The sequence below is a fragment of the Mirounga angustirostris genome, unplaced genomic scaffold (assembly GCF_029215605.1).
Source record: "Mirounga angustirostris isolate CCGP_5_RB_7025 unplaced genomic scaffold, mMirAng1.0.hap1 SCAF_13, whole genome shotgun sequence".
Taxonomy (NCBI): domain Eukaryota; kingdom Metazoa; phylum Chordata; class Mammalia; order Carnivora; family Phocidae; genus Mirounga; species Mirounga angustirostris.
This window is the reverse complement of record NW_026991721.1, coordinates 96,198,839-96,215,624: the sequence shown is the minus strand read 5'-3', so window position 1 is coordinate 96,215,624 and position 16,786 is coordinate 96,198,839. Positions and strand designations below refer to the sequence as shown.

The window sequence follows — 16,786 nt, the reverse complement described above, 5'->3', positions numbered from 1 at the left end:
GGTGGCAGAAGGGGGGCTGGGGAGGGCTGAGTGCTCCAGACCCCTTTTTGGCATTTGATTTTTAAGTTGTTTTGAAAAGCTTATATAGGCTTATGTGAATTTGAAAGGTACAAAAGCACCCAGAAGGAGGAGTAGGGTTTCCCCTCACTTGTATGTTGTCGGGGCCCCCTAGGTGCCCTCTCGGGACCCCTCATGGCCCATTCTTCACATACCTTCCAGAGAGTCACACAGATAACAAACACGAGCCCCTGCAGCTCTTTTGTGGCTTGGTCCACTCCGGGCCTCTTGTCCGCTCTGAGGCCCCCTCCTTGCCATTCCTGCCACTTGACAATGGGGCCCCCATTTCCCTGGAGACCTGGGGGCCTGTCATTAACTCTGTTCCACAGGGCCTCACAGTGGCAGGCAGCCTCAGGGGAGCTAGCGAGGGTCCCAGGGGAGGGCTCTGAAGGGCTACCGGGAGGACAAAACTTAGATCTGGGCTTTTCCATCCCCCAGAGACCAGCAAGGACCAGCTCTCTGACCCCCAAGCATCCCCATCATCCCAAACCAGGAGTGCCCAGATGACCTAGCCAAACCCATGATGTCTCTGACTCCACAGACACAGCCCATAGCCCCTTAGCTCTGGGCCTTTCCAATGCTTTAAGTCAGACCACCTTGTGGAGCTTGGTCCAGGGACAATCCTGGAAAGAAGGGACTGGCGCTCTCTCCCCATCAATTGGGGTTCCATCTGCCCCTCTCACAGAATTCTTAGCCCAACCAGAGTCCCTCCCTTAGGAAGTCACAGGGGCTCATACACTGGTGGGTGCTGGCGTGTTTGCCTTAGATGGGCAGCTCAGAGGCTCAGGGACTGTCCTGCTGGAAGGGCACAGGCAGGGCATGGGCACAAGGGCTGTGGGGGCCTGAGCCTTCACCCTACCTGATTTGTTCTTGTATTCAATGTCGAAGCCTGTGATGATGCTGTTCCCGTCGAATCGCTGGGTCCAGCGCAGGTTCATGCTCCGGGCCTTCACCTCCCGGATCTCCAGCTCTGGGGGGTCAGGGGGCTCTGGGGAGTGGCAGATGGAAGGAGCAGAAGTGAGGACGGCAGCAGAGAGCTTGGCCCCCTGCCCATCTCCAGAGAAGACCAGGGTTCTGCTATATCCCTGGGGGTTGGTGGCAACTGTGGTCTACCCAAGAGTTCTGAACCTTGGGGTCTGGGCAAGGTGGGACTGGGAGGCCCAGCAGCAGGGCTCAGAGCCAGAAGGGGGCCAAGCTTGGTCTCCTGCTTTGTTACCCTCTCTTCCTTGGCCTGGGGGAGGACAGGTCCTCTTGAGGGATTTCCTCTGACCTGAGAGGCTGCTTGTCCTCCATGAAGAGCTCCCAGATTTTCCCAGCTCGACTTTCCCTTCTCTCATCTCCTCCAGCATCTGGGCCCACAAACCCAGATACCTCCACTTCTGGAAGCAGCAATGTGTTCTACAGCAATGGTGGCCATTGTAAACCTTGTTGTCTGAAATGTGCCTGGAAGGGCCCTTATTGCCCCACTCTGGCCAGAAGGGAGAGTGGATGAAGGCTCTTCCCAAAGGCCATTTCCCATCATCCTCCACCACGGCTTGGGTGATGCCCCTGTTCTTGAGGTGGAGTTAGCAGTGGGGACCTGGCTCCCTGGGGAAGGGGTAAGGAATGGTGGGGCAGGTGAGGGTACCTTGCACAGTGAGTTGGATCAAGCCCCGGTCCTCCCCATATGAGTTGATGGCATGGCAGCTGAAGAACACAGAGTCCCCACGGTCAGCTGGCTTGAGCTAGGAGGTGGCCAGCAGGGGCAGGAGGATGGGGAGAGAGGGAGGAAATGGGGAGAGTGTTTTAGAACTTGTCTGCTGAAGCAGGCCCACTCTTGTGGGGATAAGCAAGGCCACTTCTTCTGGGAGGGGGACCCATAAGGGGCTTTGTCAAGGGCTCCTCATCCCAGAAAGTTCCAAGGATGGAGGTTGGAAGAGTCCAGGCATGAAGGGGCTGAGGGGGTCCAGGAAGAAGAAAGAAAGGAGCTGAGGGGTCCCAGGAGAGAGGGGAAAGGGGGCTGAGGGGTCTCAGAAGGGAGGGAATGGCTGAGGGTCTCATGACAAGGGGAGGAACTGAGGAGTCCCAGAGGGAGGGAGGAGCTGAGGGGTCCAGGAGGGAGGATGGAGACCAGGGATTCCAGAAAAGGGAGAAGGGCTGAGGGTTCCACACATTTAATGGCTGTGGGGTTGTCAGGAAAGAGACATAGTGAGGTTCTAAGGCAGAGGTTCCTGAATAGGCAGGAAAGGGAAGGTGCTTTTGGGGGTTGGGGGAGGGGCTCCCAGATCCCCATTTACCTCCATTAGATACGGATGTAAAACTGTGGGATCCCCACTTTCTGAAATTTGGGGTCCCCCTGAGACTGGGGCATGGTCACTCACCTTCAACGTGGAGACAACCTCGTCGCCGTTGTCCTTGGTGGTGATGGCGTACCGCATGACTCGGTCGGGGTCGATAACCGTGTCCCCCTTCTCCCAGCGGATGATGATGGGCCGCTCACCCCGCGCTGTGCAGTTGAGCTCCTTCGCGTGACCCTTGATGGCGATGGTGGTGTTGGGGTGGGAGGTGATCATGGCTGGGACTGGGGAGGGGAGGAGGGGCAGGAGGTCCCAGTAAGAGGGGGGGCCAGGCTGGGGGAGGGGCGTGTGCCCTGCGCAGAGCCCCCCCTCCGTTGCCCCTCCCCGCAGAGCGCCTCAGCCCCAGGGACAGGGTCCAATAAAAGTTGTGGGGCGGTGCTGTAAGAAACCCCACTGGCCTGTCTCCCTTTCCCCCTCCCCACCCATGACTGGAGTGGCCTCTCTCTTCTCCAGGGATTCTCATATTCCATGGACCCCTCTCCAGAATGCTTTAAAATGCACAATATACATAGATTTACAAAGGAAACCAGATATATTGAAGTACGGTTATACAAATATTAAAGACCTTCAAAAGCAAACTTTTCATATAGTATATCATATATCAATATGTTTCTTATTACTCTTTATCAAATACGATCTAGTGCTGAGCATGAGTGCTATGTGGAGACACGTGCAGGAACTGCGGTGTGAAAACATCTGTGGATTTCTCCGGGCGAGAGCCCCAGGTCCTGCTGCCGCCGGGCTTTGTTGTTTATATTCGAAATGGAAGGAAATACTACATTTCAGTTATAAGTTAGTGGAAGAAAAGGTGTGCCCTCTTTTCTGACCCCAATTCATGGACTCCTTGAATCAGGTTCATGGACTTTCTTGGGGGGGTGGTCTCTGGACCCCGGGTTAGGAGCCCTGCTCTAAAGCACTGGGGCCTCTGCTTTGTGTTCATGGCTCAGGCTCTCTCCATGGCTCTGGCTCAGCTGGTTTGCTCCTCTCAAACTGCTGAGAAACTCCCCTGTTCTTCCAAACAAAATGCAACAGAAAAGCGTGGCGAGCATCTCCACGATTGAAGTCCCCCCGGCAGTGCTAACCGGTCTGTGGCCCTCCCCACCGCCACCTCTACCACTGACCTGGGAAAATCATCATGAAACAACCAGGGCCCCAGCTGGCCATCAGGACACCCCTCCCACTGCCCTGGAAAGAAGCTTCTAGATCTTGACCCTCTTCTGGGCCTGAGCACCTTGCAGCAGCAGCAGCAGAAGGAGAGTAGCAGAGGGAAAGATGATCTTGGCTGCCAGTGAAATCCCACCCCCATTCTCCTCCATCCAATTCAACAAATATGCATCGAGTGTCTATGCCAATACATGGCACCGCGCCAGGCTTGGGGGCAGCACCATGATGTGAGACGGGGTCCTTGCCTGGGAGGAGGGGGAGGAGTGGGAGAAGGGGGGGGAGCAAGACAGCTGCATAAGCAACACGGAGATGAGGAAGATGTGAAGAGCACTGCACAGGGGTATTAGAAGAAATTACCTGTGACTGAGGGCTGTCTGGGAAGGCACCATCCAGCCATTTTACAAGCATTTTTGGGGCACCTATTATGTGCCAGGTCTTGTGTTGGGATCTAAATGAATAGGACACATCGGATCTCAAGGAGTTTCACGGTGGCAGTGAGAACAGACAACAAGACTAGCAATTCCAGCACAGAATGGTAAGTACTAGGCTGGGGAAATGCACACAGACACAGCGGGGTGTCGATGGGGAGGAAAGGGTACCCTAGCCAGTGGGACCTGCTCGAGCAGAGGCAGACCTCGGAAAGGTGAGGGGTCTGATGCAGCTGGAAGACTGTCCTTGTCCTGGCTTTTTCCTCGCTACCTTCCTGGGAAAAGCTGCCTCTCAGAGTACAGGTCCCCAGGGGCTCTTACCCCACCCAGCGTGCCCATTAGCCATCCCGGAGCCCACACATTGGGCTGGGCAGTGCTTGACTGTGAGACTGTAAGAATCAGACCCCATTCTGGGCGCCTGGGTGGCTCAGTTGGTTAAGCGACTGCCTTCGGCTCAGGTCATGATCCTGGAGTCCCGGGATCGAGTCCCGCATCGGGCTCCCTGCTCGGCAGGGAGTCTGCTTCTCCCTCTGACCCTCCCCCCTCTCATGTGCTTTCTCTCTCTCATTCTCTCTGTCTCAAATAAATAAATAAAATCTTAAAAAAAAAAAAAAAAGAATCAGACCCCATTCCACCTTCCCGCCCCCACCCGTGGTGGGAGAGGACCCCTCCTCACACTGAGTTCTGCAGAGGAGCACCTCACAGACCCCATCACTGGCCTGCTTGGGCAGTTGTGCAAGAGAGCTCCCCAGCTCCTCTGTCCAGCCAGCCCCCGGCTCCCCTCTGGGGCACCGTGTCCCTACCCTGCTTCAGTGGCCGACCCTTTCTTTTCCTCCCAGCGTTCTCAGGATCTCTCTCCCTTCCAGCTTTGAGGACCTACTCGGACAAAGTTCTTCCCAGCAAACTCTCCTGGGTCACCTGACTCCTAAGGACAAAGGAAGCCATGCAGCCAAAACGATGTGTCCTGAGACACCCATCGCTGGGCGAGGAGACATCTGGAGCAAGTGTGGGGGATGAAGGGTGGTGCTGGTGCCCCTGAAATCACACCGTGCAGCCAGCCACCGCCTCTGCCTGCTGTCATATGGGACTCGACACCGAGGGCAGCCCTGGCCCCCGGCCCCTGCGCCAGCCTCTCAGCCAATCCTCGCCCCAGCTTGTCAAATAATGAAGCAGATAAATTTTATAATGCACAGCATTACACCAGGACATACAATAAAACGCGAAAGACAAATAACGAGGTGCAAGTTATAATGAAGAAAAAGCCTGCAGTCAGAGACATCCAAGTATGAATTATTGACTAAGGTTTTACACTCTCAAGGATGTGTGGAGGAATATTTTCCATCAAAGATTTGCATAATTCACTCCTATAAACCTGGGTAGAATATAGAGTAAGATTTTACATCAACAAGTCGGGCTTTGCATTGCAGATGCCTCCATTTGTTCTGGAGGACTGAAATGCAGGGGTGTGGGGGCAGGGGCACGGGGGGGGGGGGGGTGGGCTGTGAATGGTCAGAGATGGGGGCTGGGGACCCCTGGGTGGGCCAAGCCCTGAGGCCTTCCTGGGGAAGAGGAGTTCTGTTTCTGAGATGCTGCTGAAACCACGGAGGAGCTGGGGGATGTCCATGCAGAAGAGTGTGTGTGTGTGTGTGTGTGTGTGCGCGCGCGTGCAGGCGCGCATGCATGCACGTGTGGGGGTGGGAGCAGCATCAAGTGTCAGCAGAGGTCAGAGGCCTGAGAAGTAGGGGGAAAGGAAAAGTCTTTCTCTGGAAGGAGGACTTCAAGGCTCTGCACCAGAACAAGAAATTTGCAGCACATCCCTGTTTTGCTCTAGGCAGAGTTGCAGTAGCCCGTCCAGGGCACGAGTGTGAATGATAAAGGCACCCATTTGGCTGGATGCATCCTGGTGCCAAGAGCCATAGTTTGGCCAGTGGAGCAGGAACTGGGTTTCAGACTCCACTTGCCCCTTAGGCTATGCACCTTTGAGCAGTGCACAACCTGTGCATCTATACATGTCAGTCCCACCCAGGGAATCTTCCCAATCACCTTTGTTTAAAGAGACAGACATGGGGGCAACCAGAGACAATGGGGCCTCCAGAGATCCCACTTTGTCCTTCAGCTCTGAGTAACAACCACACTTGGGGCCTGGGGTGGGTTCCCTCCCCCACTGTTATTGCAATGAGCATCATGCAACACAACCCAATGCTGTCCTCATAGCCTCAAAGCTCAGAGCATGTTCAGGGGAGCCCATCTAAGAAGAGGAGCCTGCTTCTGTGGCTTCTCACCAGCTTGAAGGGATTGGGGGCCAGGCAGGCGTGGGTTCTACTTGTGTCTTCACCAGCTATGTAGGCTTCAACACACTCCAGTCAACTTCTGTGAGCCTCAGGCTCATCACCTGTGATATGAAGACAGGATACCTCCACCCACAGAGTCGCTATGGGGGCAAATAGGGACCTGAGGGCTCTCCTGCCCTGCTCCTGGTCCACAAAAAGCACCAGATAAGCACATGCCCTCCTTAAGATGTGACCTGCCAGGCTATTCCACAGAATCCCAGAGCCCTAGAGTTGGAGAGCCCAGATAATGTTCAATATGGCAGTTATGAGCCACATGGGCTACTGGGCGCTTGAAACGTAGCCTCTGCAGGACTGAGATGTGCTGTAAGACGGCAGACGCACACTGGACTTCAAACACATAGGAAGAAAACAATAAGGTAAAATGTATCATTAATAATTTTGCATTGGTTACATGTTAATATTTTAGATACATTGAGTTAAATAAAATATGGTTGACCCTTGAATAACATGGATTTGAACTGCATGGGTTCACTTATATGCGGATTTAAAAAAATAAGTACAGTATATGGCGCTGTAAATGTATTTTCTCTTCGTTATGATTTCCCTAAGAACATGTGCTTTTCTTTAGCTGACTTTACTATAAGACTACAGTAGAGAATACATACAACATACAAAATAGGTGTTAATCGACTGTTAATGTTATCAGTAAGTGTTCTGGTCAACAGTAGGCTATTAGTTGTTAGGTTTTGGGGGAGTCAAAACTTACATTTGGATTTTTTACTGCTTTGGGGGGTGGCACCCCTCCCCCCTGTGTTGTTCAAGGTCAACTGTTTACTATTACAATGAATCTCAGCTGTTTCTTTTTACTTTTTAAACATGCGACAATGAGAAGCGTTCAAATTACCCAGATTATTGGTGTGGCTCGCATTTTGTTTCTGTTGAATGGCACGGTATGGAGCATCTACCCGCACCCTTCGTTTTACAAATGAAGAAACTGAGGGCACACAGGGAAGCGATCCGCTCACAGGTCCTACTGCTAGTAAACAGCAGGGCGTCTGAGAGGCGGTTAGATGGCAGAGGGCAGTGCTTACCACACAGAGCTGCCACCCCGGAGGAGGAAGCTAAGGCAAGGCTGGGAGAACGAGTCCCCAGCTCTTTAGCATTGTAAGCGTAAGCTCCAGATGACTCACGAGGGCTGGTTCTGGGCACTCCACTTGATGGAGGACATTAACAAGCTGGAGTGTGACCAGGAAGATGGACACATTTCAAACCGTGCCATTTGAAGAGTGGCCGAAAACCAGGCATCTGTAACTTGCAGGGAGTAAGATAGGGACAAGACACAAGAGTTCTTTGATAAAGGGAGGACAGACCTCCTCTTTGGCCCAAGAAGGAATTTGGTGGTAGTTTTTGCTGTTTAGGGAGAGGGCTGCATTGGGAGGCAGTGAGTTCCTCCACTCAGGAGGGCAATCTCGGGCACTGCAGAAGAGATCCCAGCAGGATTGGGGGACCTTGTCCTTGGGGGTGTCTGGGTCTCTGGAGAGAGGGAAAGATGGTCTGGGAATCTGGCTCAGCATACTCTTCCCCTCGCTTTTAGGAGTCTTGAGCCCTCTGCCCTAGGCAAGAAGGAGAGAACCTGCCTCCTCTCTTCTCTCTGCCCTACCCAGTCTCCCTGCCAATATGAGAACCGAGAACTCTACCCCTGTGCCCCTTCCCCTGACCTGTCCCCGGCCTCCACGAGCCCCAGTGCCCTCCTATGCCCACAAACTGGGGGCCCCAGCCCTCTCGGCTGCTGTACAGATGGGCTTAACAAGACAGTCCCCCAGAGGGGGGTCCAGGGTGGCCGCTGCCCCACCCCACCTGCTCTCCTCTTCCCTCTGCCTCCCCTTTGCTTCTTGCTCTGGATCATAAGGTCTCTGTGCTCCACTGAATCACAGTCACAAACATAATTGAACCTGAACCCTCATAGCACCGAGGCTCAGCTGTGCCCCAGAGGGCTTTCTGGGTTGCAGGCAGACTCCCCAAGAATTCCCTAGAGATGTTCATGTTTAGTCACCTACCTACGGGAGCAAAGATACACACATGAAAAGCAGTGATAAAAATACACCCCAAAGTCACAAACACAGTCACCATAACTGCCTGTGCTCTGATGTCTTGACCACAGACTCACACACGGTGTCACATACACATAACATGATGCAACTGTCAGTTGCATGTCAATAACCTGACATGATTGTCTAAGGCACATCTACCCACAGCACCCTCTCTCCAAACACACACACACACACTTTTATGATGACCTTTTACTTTGAACGTACCATGCACCACGTGCTGACAGTATTCTAGGACTTTAACGGAATTAACTCATGTGAAGTAGGGTCCTGTTCATATTCCCAGCGGTCCTGAACGTGTTTCTTGACTAAACTCCACGGCCTCCCTGGGCCTGTGATGCCCATGATGGAGCAGGCAATAAGCTGGATGCTTTGCCTCTTGGCTTATTGCTCAATGATCCCCCCTCAGCAACAACCATGAGAAGTCTTATTATCCCCATTTTTCAAATGAGGAGACCGAGGCTTCCAGAAGGCAGTTCTTCCCTCTCTAAGTCCCTGCTACTGTGGCTGCGGGGGACGGCCACCGCTTGGAGTCTGTCTGTCTGCCGTGCATGCACAGAGTCTCTGGCTTTGGAAAATGGAATTTGGCTGTCACCAAAGAGCTGGGACTTCTCTGTGGTGGGCAGCCCCAGCAGGAGGCTCCCAGGGCGGGCATCAGGGACCGTGGCAGCTTTAGGAGCACAGCAGGGGAGGAGAGGAAGGGTTGAGAGGACAGGGCTGAGTCCTCTGTGACAAATGCTAATAGCAGCCACATAGGCAACATGATGCTCCAATAGGACACAGGAGGGTTTAATGAGATACAATTTCCCTGCTTTCCTGCAGTGTAATTCAATTAACAGCCAGGAAAACCTAATTTCTTCTTACAAAGAAGGGTGCAGGGGGAGATTCTCTGGGGACTTGGGGACAGGGAAGGGCTGGGCCTAGAGGCATCAAGGAGACCCCTGTAGGCCAGCCGCCTCTTAATACATAGCTCCTTCCAATATGGCCCCTTTAGGTGTTGAGGGTGGCGCATTTCCCTGGGGTCCCGGAGGAAGTCCTGCGTGAACCGAGCCAGTCTTTTTCAAAGCTTTACAGCCCCAGTGCTCGGTATGGTGCCTGGCACTCTGCATGGCCAAATTGGGGCAAGCCTGGTAGAGGCCACAGATGACTCCCTGACACCCCATGTCATCACAGTTGTCCCTCCTATGGGCATTGAGAGGGATCCCTGGCATGGTGCATGCCACATACTGCAGGGTCCTTGTACCCTTGTCTCTGGAGGGGAGACTCCCCAGGGCAGAAGCATCTCTGTTGAGGACTCAGCATATTTGTGGAAAGCTCCCAAGCGCAGGACACCTACCTCTCTTGTTCCCCACCAGTGCCCTGGGTCCACCTTCTTAGGTCCAAGGTTAGACTCACTCCAAGGCAGGGAGGAGCCTTGCTGGGCCTTTGGCGCCCAGGCCACTGCCTTACAGCCATGCAGAAATTTCAGATTTTCTCCTCCTGGTTCCACCGGGGCCTTCTTGGCAGGCGCCGCGGAAAGGAGGAAGGCACCAGGCTGAGCGGATCCCCGCCTCCCCTCACTCCCGGACCCTCCTGGGGCAGCAAGCCGAGGGGAGAGGAAATCAATTTCAGAAACAAGACAGTTGTCAGAATCTGATGTAACCGGTTCCCGTCTGTGAAATTACTCACAGGCCGGCTCCTGTCACCCCTGAGGTCCTGCCCAGACCAGCTGCTATTTACATTTTAATTTGATGTGAGAGGCTGATAGATTTTTAAAACACCGCGAGACAGCTTGGCTTCCTTGCTCACCCCCAGCATCCACAGACTTCCCGACCAACCCCAGGCTTGGAGATGGGGTTCTGGGGCTCCTAGACGCTGCCATGGGGACAGTCAACTGCATCCATTCGGCCCCTCCCTTGCTCCTCCAGCTGCCTTTCTCCGGGGTCCCACTTCACAGGCTGGGGCGGGGCGGCGGGGGTGGGTCTGCTCCTTGCAGTTTGCATAGCCCGGGAGCATCCTTTGTGAGGAGCTTCACTCTTGTTAAGGAGGTGGCCTGGGGTTATTAGTCTCTACATTACCAGTGAGAAGTGGAGGCTCAGAGGGGCTAAGTGGTTTGTCTAAGGTCACACAGCTGGTAAGTGGCAGGAAGGAGACCAAGCCCCAAGTCCCCTAAGTCATCGGCTCCCTTTCCTCTGGTTTCAGTCCAGCCTTCTCCTTCTGCCTAGTTGATTTTTCTCCCACTCTGGGCTTTATCCCAGGAGTGGGGAACTGGGTGGGGATGACGTAGTGCAGATGAGTCCTGGGGGAGTGCGGAAGGAGCCTGGAAACTGGAGTGGGGCTGGGGTGGCAGGGCCAGGAGGCTAGGCGAGGCGGGGCGGGGTGGGGGGCTGGGGGCAGGAGTTAGCTGGCGGTGAGTCAGCCTTCCTCTGTCTCTGTCTCCCTCCCTCTCTTCCGCCTGGTGATTGGAGCTCAGCTGGTGTTTCTGACAAGTCCCCAAGTCACCAGGGAGGGAAGATTCAGTTATGAATACCCAAAGGAGAGGAGCAACGTGTGTGGGAAGGAGAACGTGGAAGAAATAGGATGGGAACGCCACTGGCTGTGGGGAGAGGCCGGATCAAATGTGGAGAAGGCAAGGAATGCTGCATTCTGAAAGGAAGCACGGCGCCCGGCCTCTCCACCCCATTGCTGGGCAGGAGTCTGTGGTCCTCATGGTGCTTTCCACTCCTGAGGGCTGCCTGTGGGCCAGCTCTGTCCCGCATTCTTCTACGTGCATCAGTTCGCTTAATCCCCCAACAACCTCGTTTTGGTTTCCACTTTTCTGATAGGGAAACTGAGGCTTAGAGAAGTAAGCTGCCCAAGGTCACACAGCTAGCAAGTGGCAGAGGCAGGACTTAGCCCAGGTGCCTATGGTTTTTACCCACAATGTGACATGGGCCAGAGCAGCGTAGCGGACAGGGGCGCAGGTAGTCAGGAAGGGACGCGCAAAGAGCCCAGCTTCTCTGAAGAGAAATGCAGTGAACACTGCGGGGAGAAGATTGGTCTGGGAACCAGGAGACCAAGGGGTTAGGCTATTCTGCTCTCTTAGGTGGGAGGCCTGGGGGGGAGAGGTTTGAGGAGGTCCTCAGGCCTGGCTACAAGTACAAATTACCTGGAAAGTTTAAAAAAAAATCTATGGCACAGTCCCCATGCCCAGAGGCTCAGATTTAATTGGTCCAGGGTAGGGCTGGTGACAGATTTCCTTAAGAGCCACCCCCACCTGGGTGATTCTCATGTGTGGTCTGGGGGAAGAACTACAGACAGGGCTGAGGACCCTCCTCATCTACCTCCCATTCTAGTACCTGCCCTCTGGTCCTTCCTCCGCTGCAGGGAGGACCATCTTAAAGCCAATAGGATTGGAAGAAGGGCAGCAAAGTCCTGGGGTTCTTCACTATCTCCAAGGAAGAAGTTCACTTTTTCAGGAAGTCCTTCTGAGAGTCTAACTGAAATCTCTTCAGGATCTGCACGAAGATTTTCGCTAATTAGGATGCTCTGGGCAGGCTAAAACAGTTTTCCGGATGTCCCCCTCTCTGCCCCCTTGGGAGAGGATTTTCCAGGGGACAGCTGATACCCTGAAGGCTCCTGAGAGCTCTACAGACCCACTTGTCAGAGGAGAAGGGAGCCTCCTGGCTCAGAAGCACTTATCTTTTGTTTCTGAAAGGATTACATGTACCCATTTGAGGTGAGTGGGCCCCTCCTTCCCCCAGTGCAGCCGACTCTCCTCCCTCCCCCCAAAGGCTTGTGTCTCCTCCTTGTTAACAAGATCGTGACAAGACCGGTAGCCCTGTTTGGCGGAGTGAGATAAGCTTCCACAAAGGGGCATTGTTGGCACGTGGGGCGCTGGGCCCAGGGTGGGGTGGGTGGCAGCTCACCGGGCTCAGCCAGGCAGCAGCTCCAGGCTTCCCCAGGGAAGAGCTGGTTGGAGGGGGCGGGGGGGGGGGTGCCTTCTGGTTTCTGCTTTGTTTTCACTCTTCTTAAAGAGCCAGGGCCATGGTGTTGTTAATTTGATTGCACCCACTTCGGCTTCATGTCTCCCCTGATTAGCCAAGCTCCACCTGAAGCATGAGATGAATTCAAATTGCATGGAAGCAATCATCTTCGCTCTGAGGGGTGCTGGGGAGATGCCTGGGGAGCCGGGGCCCATGGGATCCTAGCTGTCCACTGCTTGTGTCCGGGGCGGGGTGGGGGGGGCACACCTGGTAAGAACAGCATGTGAGAGAGTGTGTGTGTGTTTGTGTGTGTGAAGGGGGTTGGGGTGAGGGTCATGAAGGATGGGATCTTTGAGACTCAGACTGCAGACCTGCTTCTGCTCCAGGGTGGTCCCCTTTGAGACCCTCCCACTCACCAGGCCTTGTTGTCTCCAGCTATAAAATGGGGTCAGTCAGTTCTTCTCTTGGCTGCTTGTCAAGGAGTCCAAGAGCAGACTCAGGGTGTATTCTCAAGGCAGGGTGGGGGACCTGCTTCTCCCCTGCCTCTGGCCCTCTTCTCTCCCCAGAATGTTGGGAAAATGATAGTAATCATAAGAATAGCTAACATGCATCGAATGCTTGTTATCTGCCATGCGCCTTGATTAATGCTTTACATAAATTATCTCATTAAATTCTCCCTCCTCCTCTTCCCCATGACCCGAGAAGGTGGGTGGTGGGTGGTATTTTTATTCCCATTTTAGAGATGAGAGAACACTCTGAAATTACCCTGAACATCAAAATCCTGATGGTAACGCCATCTTTAGTTATTTGGAACGCTCTTCCGGGTCATCACTGGGAACACCCTTGAGCAGGGGTCAGCAGAGTTTTTCTGTAGATAGTAAACATTTTAGACTTTGCAGGCTGTAGGTCCCTGTTAAGATGACTCAGCCCTGCCATTGTAGCTGGAAAGCAGCCCTGGACAGTAAGACGTGAAGAATGGGCGTGGCTGCCTTCCAGCAAAAGTCGCAGTTGGCTATGTTTGGCCTCAGGCCCGGTTTGCTGACCCCCGGCTCTAGAGTTCTGTACACAGGAGTTTCTGGTTAGGAGACTGGTTGCATCCAGACAAGGACAGTTGTAGGGTGTTGGGAGGGATGACATTTCAGCTGTCAGAGTTCTGGAAAGCATGAAGTTATCGAATAAATCACCCAGCGTGGGTATTGTTAGGGGTTGGATTGTGTCTCCCCAAAGACATATGTCAAGTCCTAACCTCTGGTACCTGTGAATATGACCTTATTTGGAAGTAGGGTCTTTGTCAATGCCATCTTCGCTTACAACTTGATTATATCTTACTGGAGCAGGATGGGCCCCTAATCAATGTGACTGGTGTCCTTAGAGGGGAGATGCTCAGAGGAAAAATGGTGCAAGGACGCACAGGGAGAAGCATGTGAGATAGAGGCAGAGACCGGAGCGGGGCACCTACCCCCCCAAGGACAGCTGGGAGCCACCTGAAGAGGGAAGCATGCTCCCCTAGAGCCTGCACACAGAGCACAGCCCTGCTGACTTCTGCATTTTGCACGTCTAGCCTCCCAGCATGGGGGGAGAATGCATTTCTGGGTTTTTAAGCCATCTGGTCTGTGGTGCTTTGTTACAGAGGTCCCTGGAAAGTAATACAGGGATCCAGGGTGTGAGAGAGATCTTTGTGCCAAGTGGCAGGGAGGACTGCTCCCTGCTTTCCTGCATGGAGCTGGAGGGGCTTCCTGAGGTGGGACGTGGTGTGGGCTTTGTTCTGTCCGTGCCATGGGGAGTCCACTCCCCGTTACACTCCCACCCCACGCACAGGCTGGTGTGCCAGGGCCACACGTACTCGACCCGTCCCCCCAACACCAGGGATAGGCGCTCGGTGAGTGCTCCATGACTCCTGAATGATGAATGAACGGCGGCAGGCCTGGACATGAGCAAATATGAGCAGGACAGAATCTTCAGAATCTCAATCCCACCCCGTCTTGAGGCTCAGTAGGCCTGAGAGGCCAGACGGAAGCCTGGTGCTCCCGGGCTGGAATTCCCAAGGGCTGGGCAGGGATTGGGGGCCAGGGTTTGGGGGGATTCTCCAGTCTGCCCACCAGGCTCATCTTTTCTGGCCCAGGACAGGACACCTGCCAGCTACACAATGACTCGTGAGTCACCCATGGGGCGCGGGGATCGTGTCTGGGTGAGCATGCCGCTCTAGGTAGAAATCTTGGCAGAGTATCAGCTAGTATCCAGCTGCCTCAGAGCACCCCGTCATCCCACCTGGACCTGGCCAAAGCGAACACACCATCTCTGCACCCTCATCGACTGCATTTCTACTGGTGGCCCCATGGTGCTGCTCATCTCGGCTTCAAGCCTTGGCTCTCCCAGCTCCGAGTCCAACCCGTCGTCAATGCCTAGTGCTTGTTCTTTCATAATGACCCTTAGAGTCTCCCTTTCTCTCCATTCCCTGCTCACGATCCTAGTATCACGTGCAGACTTCCGTGCCACTATTTCCACAAGCTCTCTCCCTCATCCCGGGCCGCCACCCTCTCGTTAGAGGTTCTCCTCATGGCCTCCCACACAGCTTCCTACCCCAGGGCCTTTGCTCATGCTATTCCTTCCGACACCTCTTCTTTGAGGCTCAAGTCCCACTCCTCTAGAAAGCTCTGTGTGATCATGTCCGTCCACACTGGGTTTTTCCTTCCCTGACCTAACATTTGTAGAGCCAGACGCCTTAGCACGGAGTCTTGCCTTGTTTCCTGAAGGTTGGTTCCAGCTTCCTCGCTAGTCTGTAAGTCCCTGGGGGGCCAGAGTGGGGATTTAATCAGAAAGTGCCTGTTTACTGCTTGACTGATCTAACAATCTGTTCTGCCCCTACCATCCAGAGAGGCTCCGGTCATAACTGGGGGAGCGGATCTGGGCTCCTAACTTAGGGCAGGGTTTGGAGGCACTGCTTCTGCTCCTTGCTTGCCTGAATATTCTCATCCAGCAAAGTGAGCCACCCAGTGAGAACCCCAGCTCCCTTGTGTCTCAAAATGTTGACTGCACCTTTTCCTTGATTAGCATGTAGGATGCACAAAATTCTGTTCTTCATTAGATCCGCTGGGGCTGAACATAAGGAAGGCCTTGAAGGACACCTTAGCGCCCAGAGCCATCTGGATGCTCTCCTGTGCTCGTGGTCATGGAGACTGCCTGCCACCACCACCTAAAGCCTCTAGCAAGGAGATAAGGACCCCAGTGAGCCTGGGGACAAGACGTCTCCGGGCGCAAGGACTTTCAGATTGGGAGTGGGGGGTCGCACAGGCAGGGCCATTCCTGCTGTCCCTTCCATAAAACCCTCCTCTGCTTGTCTGGGGACCTGGCTTGTCATGGTGAGGAGAAGAGGAGAAGAGGAGAAGAGGGGCCAGGGAAGGGGGCTGTTCCACATGGAGACTTTCATTCTACCTCGAAACCTTGTACAAAGGACCGTTTTGGGGCTCGGTTTGGCATGTGATGTGACATGCTCCAAAGACACTGGTGGCCTCTTGAGGTCAGTAAGGCACCCATGTGTCTTTGGTTCAGGTTTGTCTTTATCTCTAACCCCCCAAAACCCCGAGGGCCCTGGCTTCTGAAAGCAAGATCCTGGAACTGGTACTGCGTGCCCTGCCTGGTCTCCATCAGCACAGCAGAAGGTGGCCCGTCTGTCAAGCTCTGTTCCTGTCTTCGGGGCTGAGGGAAGGGGACAGGGGTTGGGACTTCTCTTAGCAGAGGAGTAAACTGAGTCCGGGGAGACAAAGTGACTGGCCCCAGTTTACTCAGCGTGTAGTGGGGGACACTGAGACAAGAGATCAGGACTCCCATCTCCCTGTGTGGGGCCTTCCTGTCCCCTAAGCCATCTATTCATTTTGGTGTCCCTGGGTCCTGCACAGGGTGGGGAGAGCAGGACGGAGCCTGGCCTGGAGACAGGAGATGTCCAGCCTCGTTTCTCGCCCGTTTGATGAAGCAGGAGACAAAGTGCTGCTCCTTATTCTATGAAGTCTGAAAATCAATAAGGCCAAAGAGCCAGCTGGATAATCACTGCCATGGAAATCATGGCAATGGTTCATTCCCCGCCACCCCCCCCCTTACTGGATGCCAGGCCCCAGGCTTGCAGAGACTCCAGGCTTGGCACAGACCAGGGTGGGCCTCCCTCAGCTGCCCTGAGGCTGGGCAGGTGAGGCTGATTGATGACCAGCACCGGGGGGGTGGGGGGTGGGTAAGTACTGTGGTTAAACTCCCCGGCTATGGCAGGGCCAGCGTCAGCCCCAGACCGGTGTGACTCGGAGGCCAAGTATCGTCCTGCTCTGCTGCCTGCCTCCTCCCCTGACCGCAGATCCAACAGAGGGGCCATCCCACCCATCCCTCAGCCCATTAGGGAGGCTCATAAGGACAGAGGGGAGCACAGAGGGGGTGACCCGTGACGCCATGTAGGACTGGACCAGACCTAGGAGC

General features: G+C 54.3%; 1 protein-coding gene across 1 annotated transcript in view; it reads right to left on the bottom strand.

The window, feature by feature from the left end:
• DSCAML1 (DS cell adhesion molecule like 1) overlaps positions 1–16,786 on the bottom strand; it is a 320,533-nt gene that overhangs the window by 55,176 nt on the left and 248,571 nt on the right. The window contains exons 10-12 of the mRNA XM_045892888.2: positions 2,418–2,617; positions 1,685–1,781; positions 917–1,045 (exon numbers count right to left, since the gene is read on the bottom strand). Coding sequence (XP_045748844.2) covers positions 917–1,045; positions 1,685–1,781; positions 2,418–2,617 — 426 coding nt within the window. The remainder of the gene's footprint in view (positions 1–916; positions 1,046–1,684; positions 1,782–2,417; positions 2,618–16,786) is intronic.